Source organism: Cyanistes caeruleus, chromosome 4, assembly GCF_971803275.1.
Source record: "Cyanistes caeruleus chromosome 4, bCyaCae1.hap1.1, whole genome shotgun sequence".
Taxonomy (NCBI): Eukaryota; Metazoa; Chordata; class Aves; order Passeriformes; family Paridae; genus Cyanistes; species Cyanistes caeruleus.
Genome location: NC_141704.1, coordinates 80,655,797 through 80,670,591, shown reverse-complemented (window position 1 = coordinate 80,670,591; position 14,795 = coordinate 80,655,797). Strand labels below are relative to the sequence as shown.

Genomic DNA, 14,795 nt, shown 5'->3' with positions numbered 1-14,795 from the left:
CTTTTTCTTGCAGAATTATCATCAGACGATCCAACTCAAATGTCTGCATTCTGTTATCTGCTGTCATCTATTCTCATGTTTCAGTTTCTGAAAAAGAGGAGAGGAATGAGGAGAAAAAGAAAATGGTCTTGGGAAGTTTGAGGCCATTCAGCCTGGGCATGCAGCAGACCAAACATTTTACCTTAAAACAAAGTTTCTTATTCTTGATGTAAATGGTTCCAAACCACTGTTATATTTGCAGTTAAAATAAAAAAAAAAAAATTATCATTAGTTAATAAAAACATCAACAGCCCAATCATATTCATCTGCACAAAATTTAAATTTTACCCTTCCATCCTCCTTTTGTGTACAACTCTCAAAAATGCATTGAAAGCAATCACATCTCTCTGTCAGCAGACTCCAACCAGCATTTCTGTAGCTCTTCTACAAGGACAAAGGTTAAGTATCCAATAATTTCTCAGAAAAGAAACATTTTTCATGGCTTAAACCTGAGTCTGTTGCAGTACAAATATGATTTAGAAAATCATACCTTGCAAGCAAATAACTGTCAGGTGTCATGGATAAATTTACTCAAATATGTAGAAATTAGCCTGTCTCACAATTTCCAGTGCTCTCAGAGGAGAGATCCTTCAGCCTTTTGCTGCCTCTCCTCTTACAGCCCCAGCTCCATCCCAGCTTATGCAGCCACTTTTGGAGAAATAGCCTGTCCCTTGCTGGGTAAAGGGGTATTCATGATATTTTTCTCCCACTCCACAATGCCCAACCTAAAGTTAGGGCATTAAGTGTGGTTAATGGTGCAGAAGAGATTTTCTTTCCCAGTTCTTGCACAGTTTCAGCTCACAAACTGTGTCACTTCAGTAGATTACATCATTTTAATGTAGCTTGTGCTGTGGTAGATCATTCCTCATATCTAGCAAGCATTCTGATTTAACTACCCCTCCTCTTTGAACATCTTGATATCAAAGTACTACTTTAATTTTTTTGTGTTCAATATGTTTCCTTATCACATAAAGACCCCACTTCTCTCATAGGTCTCAAAGTCTTTAAAAAAGAAATGTTAAGGGTTAGATGATCATCTCTCACAATAACAAAATCAGAAAAGTTTGGGAGTGCTTAACACTGTCTAGATCTTTAAGCTGGAAATACTAATAATTATTTCCCCCCACCTCCAGCTTCATCTACCCTTTCCCAATCTTTTCTTAATTCCCTTCACCCCTCTTCAGATGGGCTGCAATTAATAATTTTGATGCTAATATATTCCAGTCTCTCCTTGTCCTATTAGCAATTTCCTTTATATTATCTTTTTGGAAAGGCAAATGGGGCTGGGTGCCTCAAGCACCAAGGTTTCATGCCACACCTCGTGGACTGATGGCTGTTATCTTCCTTCCAGCGTGTTTTTGGTAGATCTCAGGGCAGTTTGCAAAGAAGGTGGATATGTTTGTGTCCATTTCACTGACAGGACCTTGCAGCCCCTGGCTGGAGGCTGGGGAAGAGATCAGCAAGAGCAGTTCACAATCCTCCCACCATTGCAAATACCAACACCTAATTCCAGACTGCAAAATCACTTGTAAATTATACTACCACAAAGTAACTTTCTAAGCAAATGTCTGCAGTTTTATTAACTTTTGATCACTCCTAAGTACAAATATATGTGGATACCTATTTCCATATTAAGATTAAAAGCCTCTCTCCGTCAGCTGTGGCAAGCAGTGAGCTCTCCTTGGCCTCAGTGTGAATTATGACAGTGCAGCCTCCTTCAAGGCCAAATCCTATGAAGAATGCTATTTTGTCAACTTATAAATAACATTATTATTCATCAGATAATTCATGGATACCAGGACATAACTTCACTTAAGTGCACTGGGTAATTTATCATTAGACAGCTGGTGGATAAAAAAAAATATCAAAATTTAGTCAAATGAGGGTGAAATTTTATCAGGTTTTCTCCACAGGAGACAAAATGGGAGAACTTTCCAGGACAGCATTATAATGCTTGATGGCTTTTTCGTGCTTCAAAAGTTTTTCTCCAGGAAGAATTCTTCTGAATTCATTGGTGCAATCCTCATGCAGATTGTTGTATCTGGGGGAGATGATACAGAAAGAGAACAACAAAATAATCATCCTTTAAGGGATAAACCCGCTGCTTATACACAATACTTTTGAAGTTGCAGTGCCTTCTGAATCCTGGATTTCAAGGCAGCCAAAAAAGTAGGAAAATGCAAATACAGATTTTCCTAGAACCTTTCAGAATTTCAGGATGAGAAGAATCAAACTGGGTGCAGATGTTAATGATACCTGTACTGTGCCCTTTAAATTTTTTTTTTTAATAATTAACATGCTTTTTTTCCCCTCAGAGAAATTTTAGTGTATTTTTTCTTATTCCAAGTTTTAAAGACTGTTTTCCCCCTGTGCCTAAATCAGTGTTTATCGGAATAGTCCTCACTTTTTCCCTCCACACTCAGAGAATTCTTATTCATCAAAAAATGAAACAAATTACAATTGATTTCAAAATAATGTCTTTCTAGTAAGTCAAGACTTGCATTATTGAAAAATAAAATACCTTGGTTCTGAAGTGAAATGCTGATTTGAAATAAAGTTTTTTAAATGCTTGGTTTTCTATTTTTAGGAAAATTAGAGGTCAACAGATTCCTTAATAAAATTGTTAAGCTGTGGTGCAAAATTCATTTTTTTTTTTTAGTTTAAACCAATTTTATGGTAACATTTTGACAACTGAAATCTTTTCGTTTTCAGCAGTAAATGTCACAAATGAGAATTTCAATTTACAGAAGAATAAAATCCTATATGAGGACTACAAAGTACACACAGGAGAAATGTTTTTAATTGTGATCCAGTTCACATTTATGAGAACAGAATCACATTGGAATAACCAACAAGATGCTAAACTTTGTGCTATATGTAATAGAAAATACATTTATTTTGTCACGAGTTTTATGAATGCACCATCCTTGGAAGTTTCCTGTTGCTCTCATCATCACATCCCTGCCTCATCAAGGTTGTGAAGGATTTCCCCAGAGCTGCCTCCCAATCCCAAGACCCACTTTCACTTGACCCATCCCTCCCTCTTCTTGACTCCAAGGGTTACTTATAGTGCTGACAACAGAAAATTCACTGGGATTCCACGTCCTGGAATTGTGAGCTCCTTGCATTTTACAGGCAAAATACAGGGATTAAACCTAGGCTGTATAGGTGGCATAAAAATTGCTCCTTGTGAGTGTGCTGAGAAATTCTCTTGTCTCCAGCAGGAGGTTTCTTTCCTCCCATGCTCAGTAGAGTATCAGAAAATATTTGGGGGTTGTTCTGCTGCAGCTGCTGCATTCCTGCAGCAGTGCTGCTGTCTCACCACCCCTGTGCCCCACACAGCTCACTGGGACAGCAGCAAGGCTTTCTGCAAATGGGTACAAAACCAAGGGCAGTGGAGGTCAGCTCCATGGCCACTCTAGCTTTGTGTGCCCATCTAAACTCCATGCCAACCTTTGGTATTTACACCCTTCTAGAAGGAATACAATGCTCTTCTTTCTTTAGAGTTTTTTTTTTTATATTAATAAGACCCTTTAACTATTTAAGGTTAATGACATCAGTTTGTTTTAGCTTTTTTTAGCTATTTCTGCTGTGAAATCTCTCTCCACATATCATCTATCGCTACCAATTCTTTATTGCACTCTAGTCCACAGGTTTTACAAGAATTTCTACCCGCACCTACAAATGAAACATCATGTTTTCATTTCCTCACACGTACCTGTGTGCAATGGTCCAGAACCCCAGGGTGTTCACCATCATTAAGGAAGCCAAGAAGAAGAAGAATCTCTCCAATTTCCCTTCATGCAGCAAGTGTGGGAACCAGTTGCCTGGTGGAGCAGACATTTGCAGCAGAATTAGTTTGCCTTGCAGCAGGAGACGTGGCCCGTGTGGAAGACACGAAGATAACTCAGAGTGAGACACAATTCCCTGCAGCTTCTCTGACCCTCCCTGTAGCTGTTGATACAGATTTCATTCTCACAGCATCCTTGGGGGTTTTTAAGCCAACTCTTGCTTTGCAGACAGGCAGTAGATATCTAAAGAAACTACAGAACTTCCCTAATAAATCTGAAGTGCATTGGAAAACTTAATCCTGCACAGCTACTGCTGTAAAGACTGGAGCATCTTCCATCTGTACTGCCCTGTGCTAAATCAAAGTCAACTGTGAAAATTTTAGGAAGAGCTAGAATTAAGGTGGGCTGTAGAAATCCTTTCTTGTATCTCTCATGCTTTGAAGAGTCTCTTTTTCATATAAACAATAAAAAAAAATATTTTTAAAACTCAAAATATTAAAAGCATTCACTCAGTGCCTTGGATGGTGCTCCAATGCCAAGATACCATCTGACATTTTATTTTACCTTTCTTTACAGCTGCCTTTAGCCATGAGCCTGTAAGGTGTCCTTTCCTTTCATTCAGTGTTTATTTACACAGATCAGACCTTTTCCAACCAAGGCTTTTGGCAATAGTGTCTGGGCCATTTTGGCACTTCATTTAGCAGAGGACAGAACACCTCCATGCTCACAGAGACTTCCCTGTGTATTCCTGTGCACTCTCCAGTTTGTGGCTGCACTGCTTTCAGCACTGTTCACTGCAACCAGCCTGCAAACAAGCTCAGGTGACAATTAACCATCAAAGAAATCAAAATAGTTAAAAATAAAGCCAGCCCCAGTCAGTCTGCAACTGAAGACAATCAGTACCTGAAATGCCACAATCAACTTCAACAAAACCATCAAACCAAGGTGAAAATAAAAAATTCCAGAATATCCAGAAGTTACAGAATATCAGAGACCTAAGCAGTGCTGCAATGACCATGTACATGATTTGGGAATCCAGGATATTTATTGCCTTTGAAGAAGGCAGATAGACTGTCTTCATTAGCAATTAAAGAAGAAATGCAGAGTGTGAAACAGCTGGTGCTGAGAATGTGATGTCCACACTCTCCAGAGCCCAGGGGGGTTTACATCAGAGCAGTTCCCATTAACAGCTGGAACATATCAGTCATGAGCTTATTTTTTTTCTTGTTTAGTCCTCTCTAAAAAAAAAAATCAGTTATTTTCACACTCCAAGACCATTCTGTGATGCAAATCAGAGATTACTAGGAGATTTAGATTGAAAGCATAGCCCTGATGTGAACTATGCCAGCATCAGTGTGCCCAAAGCCACCTTTCTCTGCTTCATCAAAGTCTGGTATCAAATCCTGCCCATGTAAACAGTGTGGCTCTTCCCCACTTGGGTGAGCTAATAGGGAAAGAAGGATAACCAGCCTTCTTACCACAGCTGTATTGTAAAATCTTGATGGCCTTAACAGATTTTTTGGCCCCTAATGCCACTTTTACACATTGATTGCCATCCTTAGAGTGTTCACATTTTTCTGATTAGAGACAAAGAGCAGTTCCACTGCACAGGAGAGACACCAGCCAAGGGATTACACCCTGCCAAACACACATTCATATATTTACATTTTCCTCTTTTTTTTCTCTCCACATCTTAGAGCTATAAACACATTTCTTTTCAGAGCTGTTGCCTTTAGCTCTCCTGGGACTGACAGAACAACTGCCATCAGTTTTTCTTAAGGTCCTCCACAGTTTTCTCCAGCCCATGTTACCCTTTTTGCTTGTCACAGAGCAGCACCCACCACACCTCTGCCTGCTCCCTTCCTTTTGTAGCCTTATCTCAGAGCCAGGTTTAAAAGCCTATCATCTAACACTGTAAGCTGACTGAGCTCCTAGGTGCTGTAACTTCATTTTAGTAGCTTATAAACTTTTAGTGTCATCATTCACAATCAGGTATTTTTTCAATCTGCATCCCCCAGGGGCCACTAGAAAGCAGAGACAGAGCATGTGGATGTGATGAAAGGGAAATCATGCACTGGAGTCTGCACTGCAGCTTGTCAAAGCAGAGTTCACACTGTCTGCTAGGTGATTCACCTTGGCTGGGCTAACTACAGCAGCAGCAGGACCTTCCTAATGGAATGGCATTTACAGTGCAACCTGAACAGAAAAAAAATAAACTGAAAAAGTTAATAAAAAGGGTTTTACGGCTTCTGTGTTTCAAAGGTCCATTTGCACCATTCTCTGTCTTACCATTGGTAAAGGCACCAGAAAAAGCCACAGAAACTGGGGCTGGTTGGTTCTGTGAGGGTGGGATGGCAGCCTGGCAAGCAGATCTGGATTCCACTCCCACTTCACCATGGGCCTCCTCCATGGCCTGGGTCAAAGATCCTTGCTCTGTCTCCTCCCTGCTTTTTTTTAGGAGCTGGTGTTTAAACAGTGAGGCCAGGATAATGACAGAGAGCCTTTGGAGAATCCAAATGATCCACAGCACAGGCAGGGACAAAATCAGACAGGGTATGGTGAGGCTCCAGCTGCCACACTTTTCCTCTCAAGTTTGCTGCTCTGTCCAGAGCAAGATGTAGGATTGAGGCTTCCTTTTCCTCTCAGAGAGGGACAAAGTTTGTTAGGGGTAGGTTTTCCTCTACAGAGGGACAAGGATGGCAGCAGTCCTAAGGATATCCAGATTATATCCTTCTATTTTCATCAGTGATGCAGCAAAAATTAATACAACCATCTCCTACTTTCAGCCAAAAAATAAAATTACTTCTCACTCTTTTTCCTTTCATTACTTTTCCTTTTAATTTTTGTTTTCCCCCCATGAAACAGGGGATAAACCTGGACTACATTTACATCTACTTATCCTCACTTGACAGAGAATCCTCCCCTGTGGTTTCAAGGACTTCAAGGAAGTCTTGAGAGAAGAATCATCAGGGCTGAAACTTCACCCACATGTTTCAGGCACCAAAACTCCCTTTAGATGCCCTCACCCCTGACCCCACTAACACTTCCCACAAGCTGTCTGCAGACTCCAGCATCCTCCACTGACAGCTTTTGGGGTTCATACTCAGGATATTGCTCTTAGCCATGAACTTCAGGGACTCCCTGGGCCAGTTTTTTGGTTTTGCTGGAATTGGGCACTGCTGTGATTCAAGAGTCCAGCACATTCCCATCCTTGCCTCAGCATGCAACATGCTAACTATTCACTTTTCCCCAAAAGATACTGCCTTTGGGCTCTGTGCATCCTTTACTTTTCTGTGGAGATTGCCAGCAGAAGTGGCAATTACAAGGTTGGTTTGTCACACAGATAATTCACTCACTGGGAATTAACTTTCCTCAACAAGCTCCTGATTTCCATTTTTATTCCAACAATAGAAACACTTAGCAGCATGAATCACCACAAAGAAACAGAAGTTTCCTTTAGGTGCATTATTTTAAATAGACTTTCTCTGCTGGTTAGAGGTGGATTGGTTATGTATTTTATGGCAAATTTAGAACAAGTTAGAAAATGAAGCCTAGGCAGAGTTGGTTCCTCAAGTCTGCTCTACAATCATGGAAATGAAGTACCTGGGAAACTTTCAGTCATATTTGGGATTCTTATCATTTTTTCATCAAAATTGCTCAGTTAGTTCAAGAAGAAGGAATAAATTACAGTACCAAGAGGAAACAACAGATCCTACCAAAGCAGGCAGAGCTGGAGGTGAAGCAGAGATTAGGACAGCTTTAAGGATAAAAACTTTCCTGGGCTGTTTCTGGTGGGTGACTGACAGCAATTCCAGCCATTGAACAAAACCAAAAAAGGGCCAGTCTTTGACAAATAGTAGCACACACAAATCTGCTGCTGTGGTGGCACCCTCAGAGGGCTCAAGGGGAAGTTGCACAGGGATTTTTTCACTGAATAACACTGTCCTATTTTATTATGGGGAAAACCTTGAAGAAAAAACAAGAGAGTCACATGCCAGGAGTTACTCTATCCTGTACCATTCCTGCATTTTTGCAGCTATACTGCAACTTATGCTGTGATTGCAGAGAAAAATTAATTCTTATTTTAAAAAAAAGGTTTGTATTGCCTTCCTTCATTTCATCAACTTAGTGGGCATATATTCAGTGTTTAATCATATCCAAATTAAAGTCTCACTCTGCCTCTAATCCCTATTAGCTAAGTAGGCACCAGTGGCCACCACCATCTGGACTGCAAGAAATATCCTTTAGCTTTATCATCTTTGGTATTTAGAATCACACAAGACTAAAATGATAAAAAGAACCTAAAAAACCCAACCTAAAACAAAATTCAAAAAAATCCAAACTCAAATCACAACCCCCAACCAGCAATTCTCTAAATACAAGCAGGAAAACTGTGTCTGGGACAGTTTCCTTCCTCTGACCTTTTTTTTTTTATATTTTTATTTCCTTCTTTCATATTTATATTAATATTTTTGGAGAAATATATTCTGAGATGATTGGCATAAGAGGACAGGTTTTGTCTTGCATCTTCTTCCGTTAAAATGTTAGGAGAGGTAAGAGATCCAAAAGAAAGCAGTTTCCCAGCTTGTACTGAAAATATCACTGTCACCCATCATCTGTTTGCACTCGTCAGATTTTTTAAAAAAAGTCTTATTTTATCATATTCACACCATCCTCCATAGATGCGTTAAAAATGATTAATGCAGCTTTGACTGTGACTGATATCTGATCAACTTTGCCAATAAAAACCCAAATAAAATTCTAAACGAGCGACATAAAGTAGGAGATAAAAACGTTTAAATTTTGTCAACACCCTCTGTGCTTCAACACTTCCAAATCCTCAGTGGAGGATCTACTTCACTGCAGGAACATGGAAAACATGGGCTCACTGCTCAGAGATGAGAGAACCAGAAATAGTCTTGGCTCAGGTTTTAGTGAAACAAGAATCATGGGACAAGACAAAAACATTCATAGCCCAAGAGTCACTCACTAAGCCTTGTTAAATCTTACAGAACCATTTCATCAACACTATCCTCTCTTGCAGCAAAAGAGAAAGAGCTTGCTTTTCCAATATAAATAAATTAGTAAATTAGCTGAGCCTTTTTTTAAGGAAGGAAAAAAAAAAGAGTTCTGGTTGGTTTGCTTTACTCCCCAGTTTCATAAATTGTCCAGGCACTGAATATTTACAAGCTCTTTAAACAGATCTAAAAAAAAAATAAAATTAAAAAAAGCTTAATTTGTGTCATTGGATTCTAATTTGACTTGAGAGGCCACAAATTTGTTCCTTACAGCAATCATCTTTAAGGGGTTCATTAGGCAACCACTAGGTTTTAATAAATTTTAAAAAATATTATTTTTCTGATTGTTATGAGCATCAAAGTCCACTGTAAGAAGCACAGTTGGAAAAAATACAGATGGAACAAAAAAAATGATGTGCATAACATTTCCTACCAAATTAGGAGAAAACCAAAACTGAGCCTAAAATGCATTTTTTGTTTTGCTATAGTGTATTCCCCACCTACAAAAGTCTGATCCTAAACCTACTCTGATTTAGGAGTCAGCAGGAGAACAGGCTGGCATGAGCAGAGGAGTGTTAGAACACAAATGAACTTTCAGGAATATCAGCATCATTTGCAAGCTGTGAATTGAGTGAATGGTGGTAACTTGGAATTATTAATCTTATTCAAGCAAGGAACACAGGGAAAGAGATACCCAGCGAGATCCCAATTATTTTTAAAAATAAAAATAAATAAAAGTAAAAATAAAAAGTGAGAGCCCACTAATATGTTGTTTACATATTAATAGGGCAAGTAATCTCTAACGCTCTTCTAGCTAGAGCAGCAGAGCAATCACTGAGCATTTTTCACTTTATTTTCCCTGAAGCTTTTCAAGTTTTGCAGAGGACTTTTGCTGCTTAGCAGTAGTCATTCCCATTACAGCACCTTCATCTGAATACAGACTGTCACTGATTCCCTTGGAAATTTCAGAGTGACTTCTGCTCAGGATAATGGTGCAGTCAGTTCCACCTACAGGAAGAGCAGGTCTGACAAAGTTAAACAAAGACATAAGTTACAGCTTTGGAAAAAGAAATAAAGAAAAGCTAAGTTGAGAAGTTTGCCACCCAACTTTCTAGGAGTGAGGAATATTTTAGCCAGGAAACTTTTCAGTTTGCTCAAGAATCCTGAGAGAAAGGGGTTAGGATGTGGCAACTGCAGTCTGTGGAGGATTTAGAGTTCAGCCTTTTTGGTCTCAGCCAGGATAAAAAACTCACAATATCTCTGTTAAAACAGTATTTTTGGCAAGAAAAGAACACTTGCTTTTTTGAATCAATGATTTCATACAGACTCACAGAAAAAGGATGAATCACCTTGATAGAGAACCAGACAAAAATCTACTGAATTGCAAATCAAATGCAAAAATTGGTATCCTCTACCACAGAGTACAGAAATACTCTGTAAAGAAATTAATTACATAGCAGTGACACAACACAGGCAAAATATTTTGCTGCTGACATTATGCTTAATTATTTTGCAGTTATTTAATTATTTCCAAAGTCAAGTTGCAGTAAAATATGTCAGTTTTAACAAGTATTTCAATCTCATAAAAATTAATAGTTTCCATACTTTGGAGGGGAAAGAAAAAAATCATCAGCACTGTCTGTCTTAAACTGTTTGTTTCATTTACCCCACATTACACTGAACTCACAATAATGAAAAACATTTTCCACTGGGGGATATTCAAGGAGCTCAGTTCTCCACACTGGATAGCTTGGTGTTTAATAGTTCTTTGCCTGATTCATTTGTGTAAACATTCCTGCTTTTTACTCATCTCCAGGTGATGTTTTATACCTTGTCATAAAATTTTAATTGAATTTTTAGCTTAAAAACAGGACTGCGTGTCAAAGCATCATTTTTTTGTTCAGATCTTGCGAGTAGGAATAAAAATTTCTTGTCACACTCTCAAGACACCCACTTCTGCTTGTTTTTAAATGACATGATTCTGTACATAGGAAAGAGAAGAGCCCAAAACTTTAACCCTAAGCTGTTACAACATCCTGCAGCCGTGGCAATTGCAGTGGTGTCATGGATTAGCTGTGGTCTCTAAAGAACAGCTCCCTGTGACAGTTCCACCAGAGCTTGTTGGTGGCATCTTTAGAAATATTCCTTCAGCAAGCAAGACTACTTCAAATTTGTGAACAAAGGGATGGATCCCTGTCCCTCAGTTTGAGAACTCAAGCTCTTTACTTGTTAAATTTACTTGTGAAACAAGACTGCTCTGTATCTGAATCTGAACACAGATTCATTAGCAAAGAGTAAATGACTTTAAGAAGTTCCTGGCTTATCTTGAAACCCAGGAACAGCTCCAGAGCTTCCACTAAATACACCTCAACTGAACCTGCAATAACTCCTTTGAAACAGGAAGGTTTCTGGGAATTGCAGCATTCCTCTGCCAAAGGGCAAGCCCACAGTGAGACTGGATTGTCACAGAATCTGTCTCTTCCAAAAACTGGGCAAAGTCAGAGGGAACCACTGATTCCACAGGAAGGAATATTCTCCATTCTTTAAAGCACAGATCTTGCTCTCGAGGCCAGAGGCTTCCATCTAAGTGGAATAACTTCCATGTAAGTGTGAATAACACGAGTGTACTTCTCCAGGAGCACAGAAAGGTGCTTCCTAGCCAATTTATTTTCAGTCTTCCAGAACAGAAGTAGAGAGATTGGACAGGAGGACTTCCTGCAAGATGCCATCCTCTAATTACTCTGACTATCAAAACTAAGATGACTCATTAAAATTGGATGAATACAGCTGGAAGGCTATTTCCTATCTTAATTCCATCTTAATTGTGAGAGCAAATCAATAAAACTTTGGCATCCCTTTTAATTCTGCTGCCTGATTCTCCAGATCAATAATATTAGAAAACTGCTCAGGAACACCCATCATGAGCATCCTCTTACCTTGAGTGCCAGTGTGGGCTGTCTGAACAAAGAGAGCTCCCATAAAGCAGCCAGCTCCATTAAAGAGAGCTAAAAAATGCATGGAAATCCCTCTCATTCTTTCAGGCACGAGCTGGAATGAAAGTAAGGAACCTTAGGGAGAAAGCAGACACAGTTACAAGTTAAAAAAGTCAAAAAAGTGAAACAGAAGGAAGAGTTAAATGATGGTAGAACATAGATAACACAGAAAAAAAAAAATTAAAGCATGGCTATTAGTGAATTTATGTATTTTATACAGAGAATGTACTTGCTGCAGAAGAGCAATCAGATGTACCCTATAACATGTTAATATGTACCCTACAAAAAAGCATTATCCAAACTGCTTAAATGAATATCTGTAATAAACTACCCACATACAGCTCCCCATATTCCACAAGTACAGACAGATCTTTCACCCAGACATTTGCTCTCACCTTTTAAAGCCTCAGGCATGAGCAAAGAGCAGAGAAACACCAGCACAGTCAGTGAGCATGAAGGCAATGGATGTGATATTAACTGCAGAGCAGCAAGAACTTTATCTCAGAGCCAGTGCAACACAGCCATTAGGAAATATTTCCAAAACCTAGAACTCTGCCTTCATTTGGACAGTTAGCTTGCTTTACCTTCAGGCTGGACCATGCTCCCATTCCCTGGAGTGCAACCCCCAGGCTCACTGGCTCATTTTCAAGACCTCATTCTTCACTTTCTTGCCAGAAGGCTAAACCAGAAGCAGCAACAGCTTTGGTGGAGAGGGGAATCTGTAGCATGCTGCTGTAGCATGGATGACTATAAATAATCCCACCAGCTGTAATTTGGCTGTAACAGCAAGACTTCATGATTGCTGTTCTTTTTGTGCAATTTTCACCCATCTTCAAAAACTTTTGTTTCCCAATTTCGCTCCTTGAGTTCTCCTCCACACTTTTTCTCCCAAACTCAGTCTCCCCACCTGCTTTGTTAGAAGAATTAGAATGACCTCCAGCTTGAAAAACTTGCCAGCAGAGGATCCTATTTGGATGCTGAGTTGCTGAAACACCTCTGAATACAAATGAAACTTTGCAATCACCATAGTTTCCCATTTTTAATTTGGATGTCCAAATGAGAGCTTTGAAAACATATAAAAAAAATACCACAGACAGTGTTTTCTTCCTCACTCACAATTGGACCCAGAAGCCTGAGGGCAAAAGAAAGCAGGTGAGCCTGGAACACCATCTGTAGATCAACAGTCTGAAGCATTGTACAGCTAGCTTGAGACACTAAAATGCTTAAAAGTTTCTGGTTGTTCCTCCCTTCTAATAGCAGGGGTACAAAACATGCATCTTGGTCAAATTCAGGCTGGGTAATTGCATCCTACTTACCTAAATTACCCCTGCTGTTTCAATAGCCTGCCACAAGCCTCCCTTTCCCCACAGTGCTGCTGGGAGCTATTAAACAGCTGCTGCATTTCCCCCTGGAGACTGCTGCATTTCATCAGTGGCCAAAGCCAGCCCCAATATATCCTCTCACTCAACAGAGCTGTAGATTCCTGGTTTAAACCCAGCTAGGGTTGCAAATTCAGCCTGCCAAAGGCTAGTGAGAACTTTGTAGCACTGTGAAGGAGAGCAGTGCTGTTGTTTTATTTTATTTTTAAGACTTCCTTAGGGGCAGATATTACTCTAAGAGATGCTCGTGCCACCTGAAGCAGATAATTATTCAAAACTCCTATCAAGAAGACAATGAAATATGTTGTATAAACGCTGTTCTAAGTAACAGGGACCAAATTATAGAATAGCTTGGGCTGAAAAGGACTTTTAAAGGTCAGCCAGTTCCAACCCCACTGCTATGGGCAAAGAAACCTTTCACTAAATAAAGATATTGAGAGCCCAACCTGGCCTTGAGCACTGCCAGGGAAAGGGGAATCAGCTTCTCTGGGTAAGCTGTGCCAGAGCCTCACCACCCTCACAGCAAACAATCTCCTCCTGATATCTAATCTAAACCTACTCTCAGTCTGAAGCTGTTCCCCTTTGTCCTGTCACTACATGCCCTTGTAAATAATCTGTAGGTTCTTGTCAGGTGCTGAAATGACACAATTAGGCCACCTTGAAGCCTTCTCTTTTCCAGGATGAACAACCTCAATAAGAGAGGTCCTAATGAAGACAAAGAGTTCAATGTGTCAAATTTAACTTCTCTAACCAAGCTCTTCAGAAATGGGATATCTCCTTTCTTCCCCTTGCTTAAAAGAGTGACCATTTACCTCTTCAGCTTGGATTGGAACTTTCAGGTCCAGTAAATTATTATGATAATTGAATTTGACCTTCTGCATAAGAAAGGCAGTGAAATGTCAGGAAGGGTGAGACAACTCTGCAAGGCTTAGGCTGCCACTGACATCCACGGGGGTTCACCAAAGGGTTCCTGAACAGCAATTCAGTCCAAATTGAAGTGGAAATCCAGAGCTCAGTTCAGAAACCTGAATGCAGAGCTTGAGGGCTGCTGGAGAGGATTCAGGAGACCTCAGCCACCTGATTCAGTGCAAGACCTGGGGGAAAACCAGGCTCTTCTCCAGCAGCAGCTGGGAGAGCTGCAGAGAACCTGCTTGTCCTTCCTGCACAGCCAAGACACTCCGTGACAAACTGAGCCAGACACCAATTTGTGGGCAAACAAATGGAGGCCTTCTTCCCCATCAGCTACAGCCACATCCTATTTTAGGCACCTCTAGCTTTTTACCTGCAGGTCTCCAGACTTAGTCCCAATTTAGCTGGGGTCTTAAGTCACACCTCTCACTGCAGCTCTAAGCAGGATGTTTAATCTCTGCCTAAATGGGGAAGGACAGCTTTTCTTCCTAAGAAATTCTAACCACAATCCTTTAAAAAAAGATCTTAAAAAAAAAAAAAAAAAAGGAAGAAAACCCCCAAGATGGAGTTTTATTTCTTTTCTAAAGGCTAATGTAATCTTCCAGTCATTGGACTCCAGTTGTGTCCCATTGTGCTAGATTAAAAGGCCTTATTCTACCAGCAATA

The 14,795-nt window shown here is 39.9% G+C and overlaps 1 protein-coding gene across 2 annotated transcripts in view; it reads right to left on the bottom strand.

Moving 5' to 3' along the window:
* Window positions 1-1,592: 1,592 nt before the first annotated feature.
* SLC15A5 (solute carrier family 15 member 5) overlaps window positions 1,593-14,795 on the bottom strand; it is a 31,761-nt gene continuing 18,558 nt past the window's right edge. For both annotated transcript variants that reach the window (XM_023925630.2, XM_086885938.1), the window contains exons 8-10: window positions 11,785-11,916; window positions 3,758-3,866; window positions 1,593-2,080 (exon numbers count right to left, since the gene is read on the bottom strand). In XM_023925630.2, coding sequence (XP_023781398.2) covers window positions 1,936-2,080; window positions 3,758-3,866; window positions 11,785-11,916 — 386 coding nt within the window. In that variant the 3' untranslated portion in view covers window positions 1,593-1,935. The remainder of the gene's footprint in view (window positions 2,081-3,757; window positions 3,867-11,784; window positions 11,917-14,795) is intronic.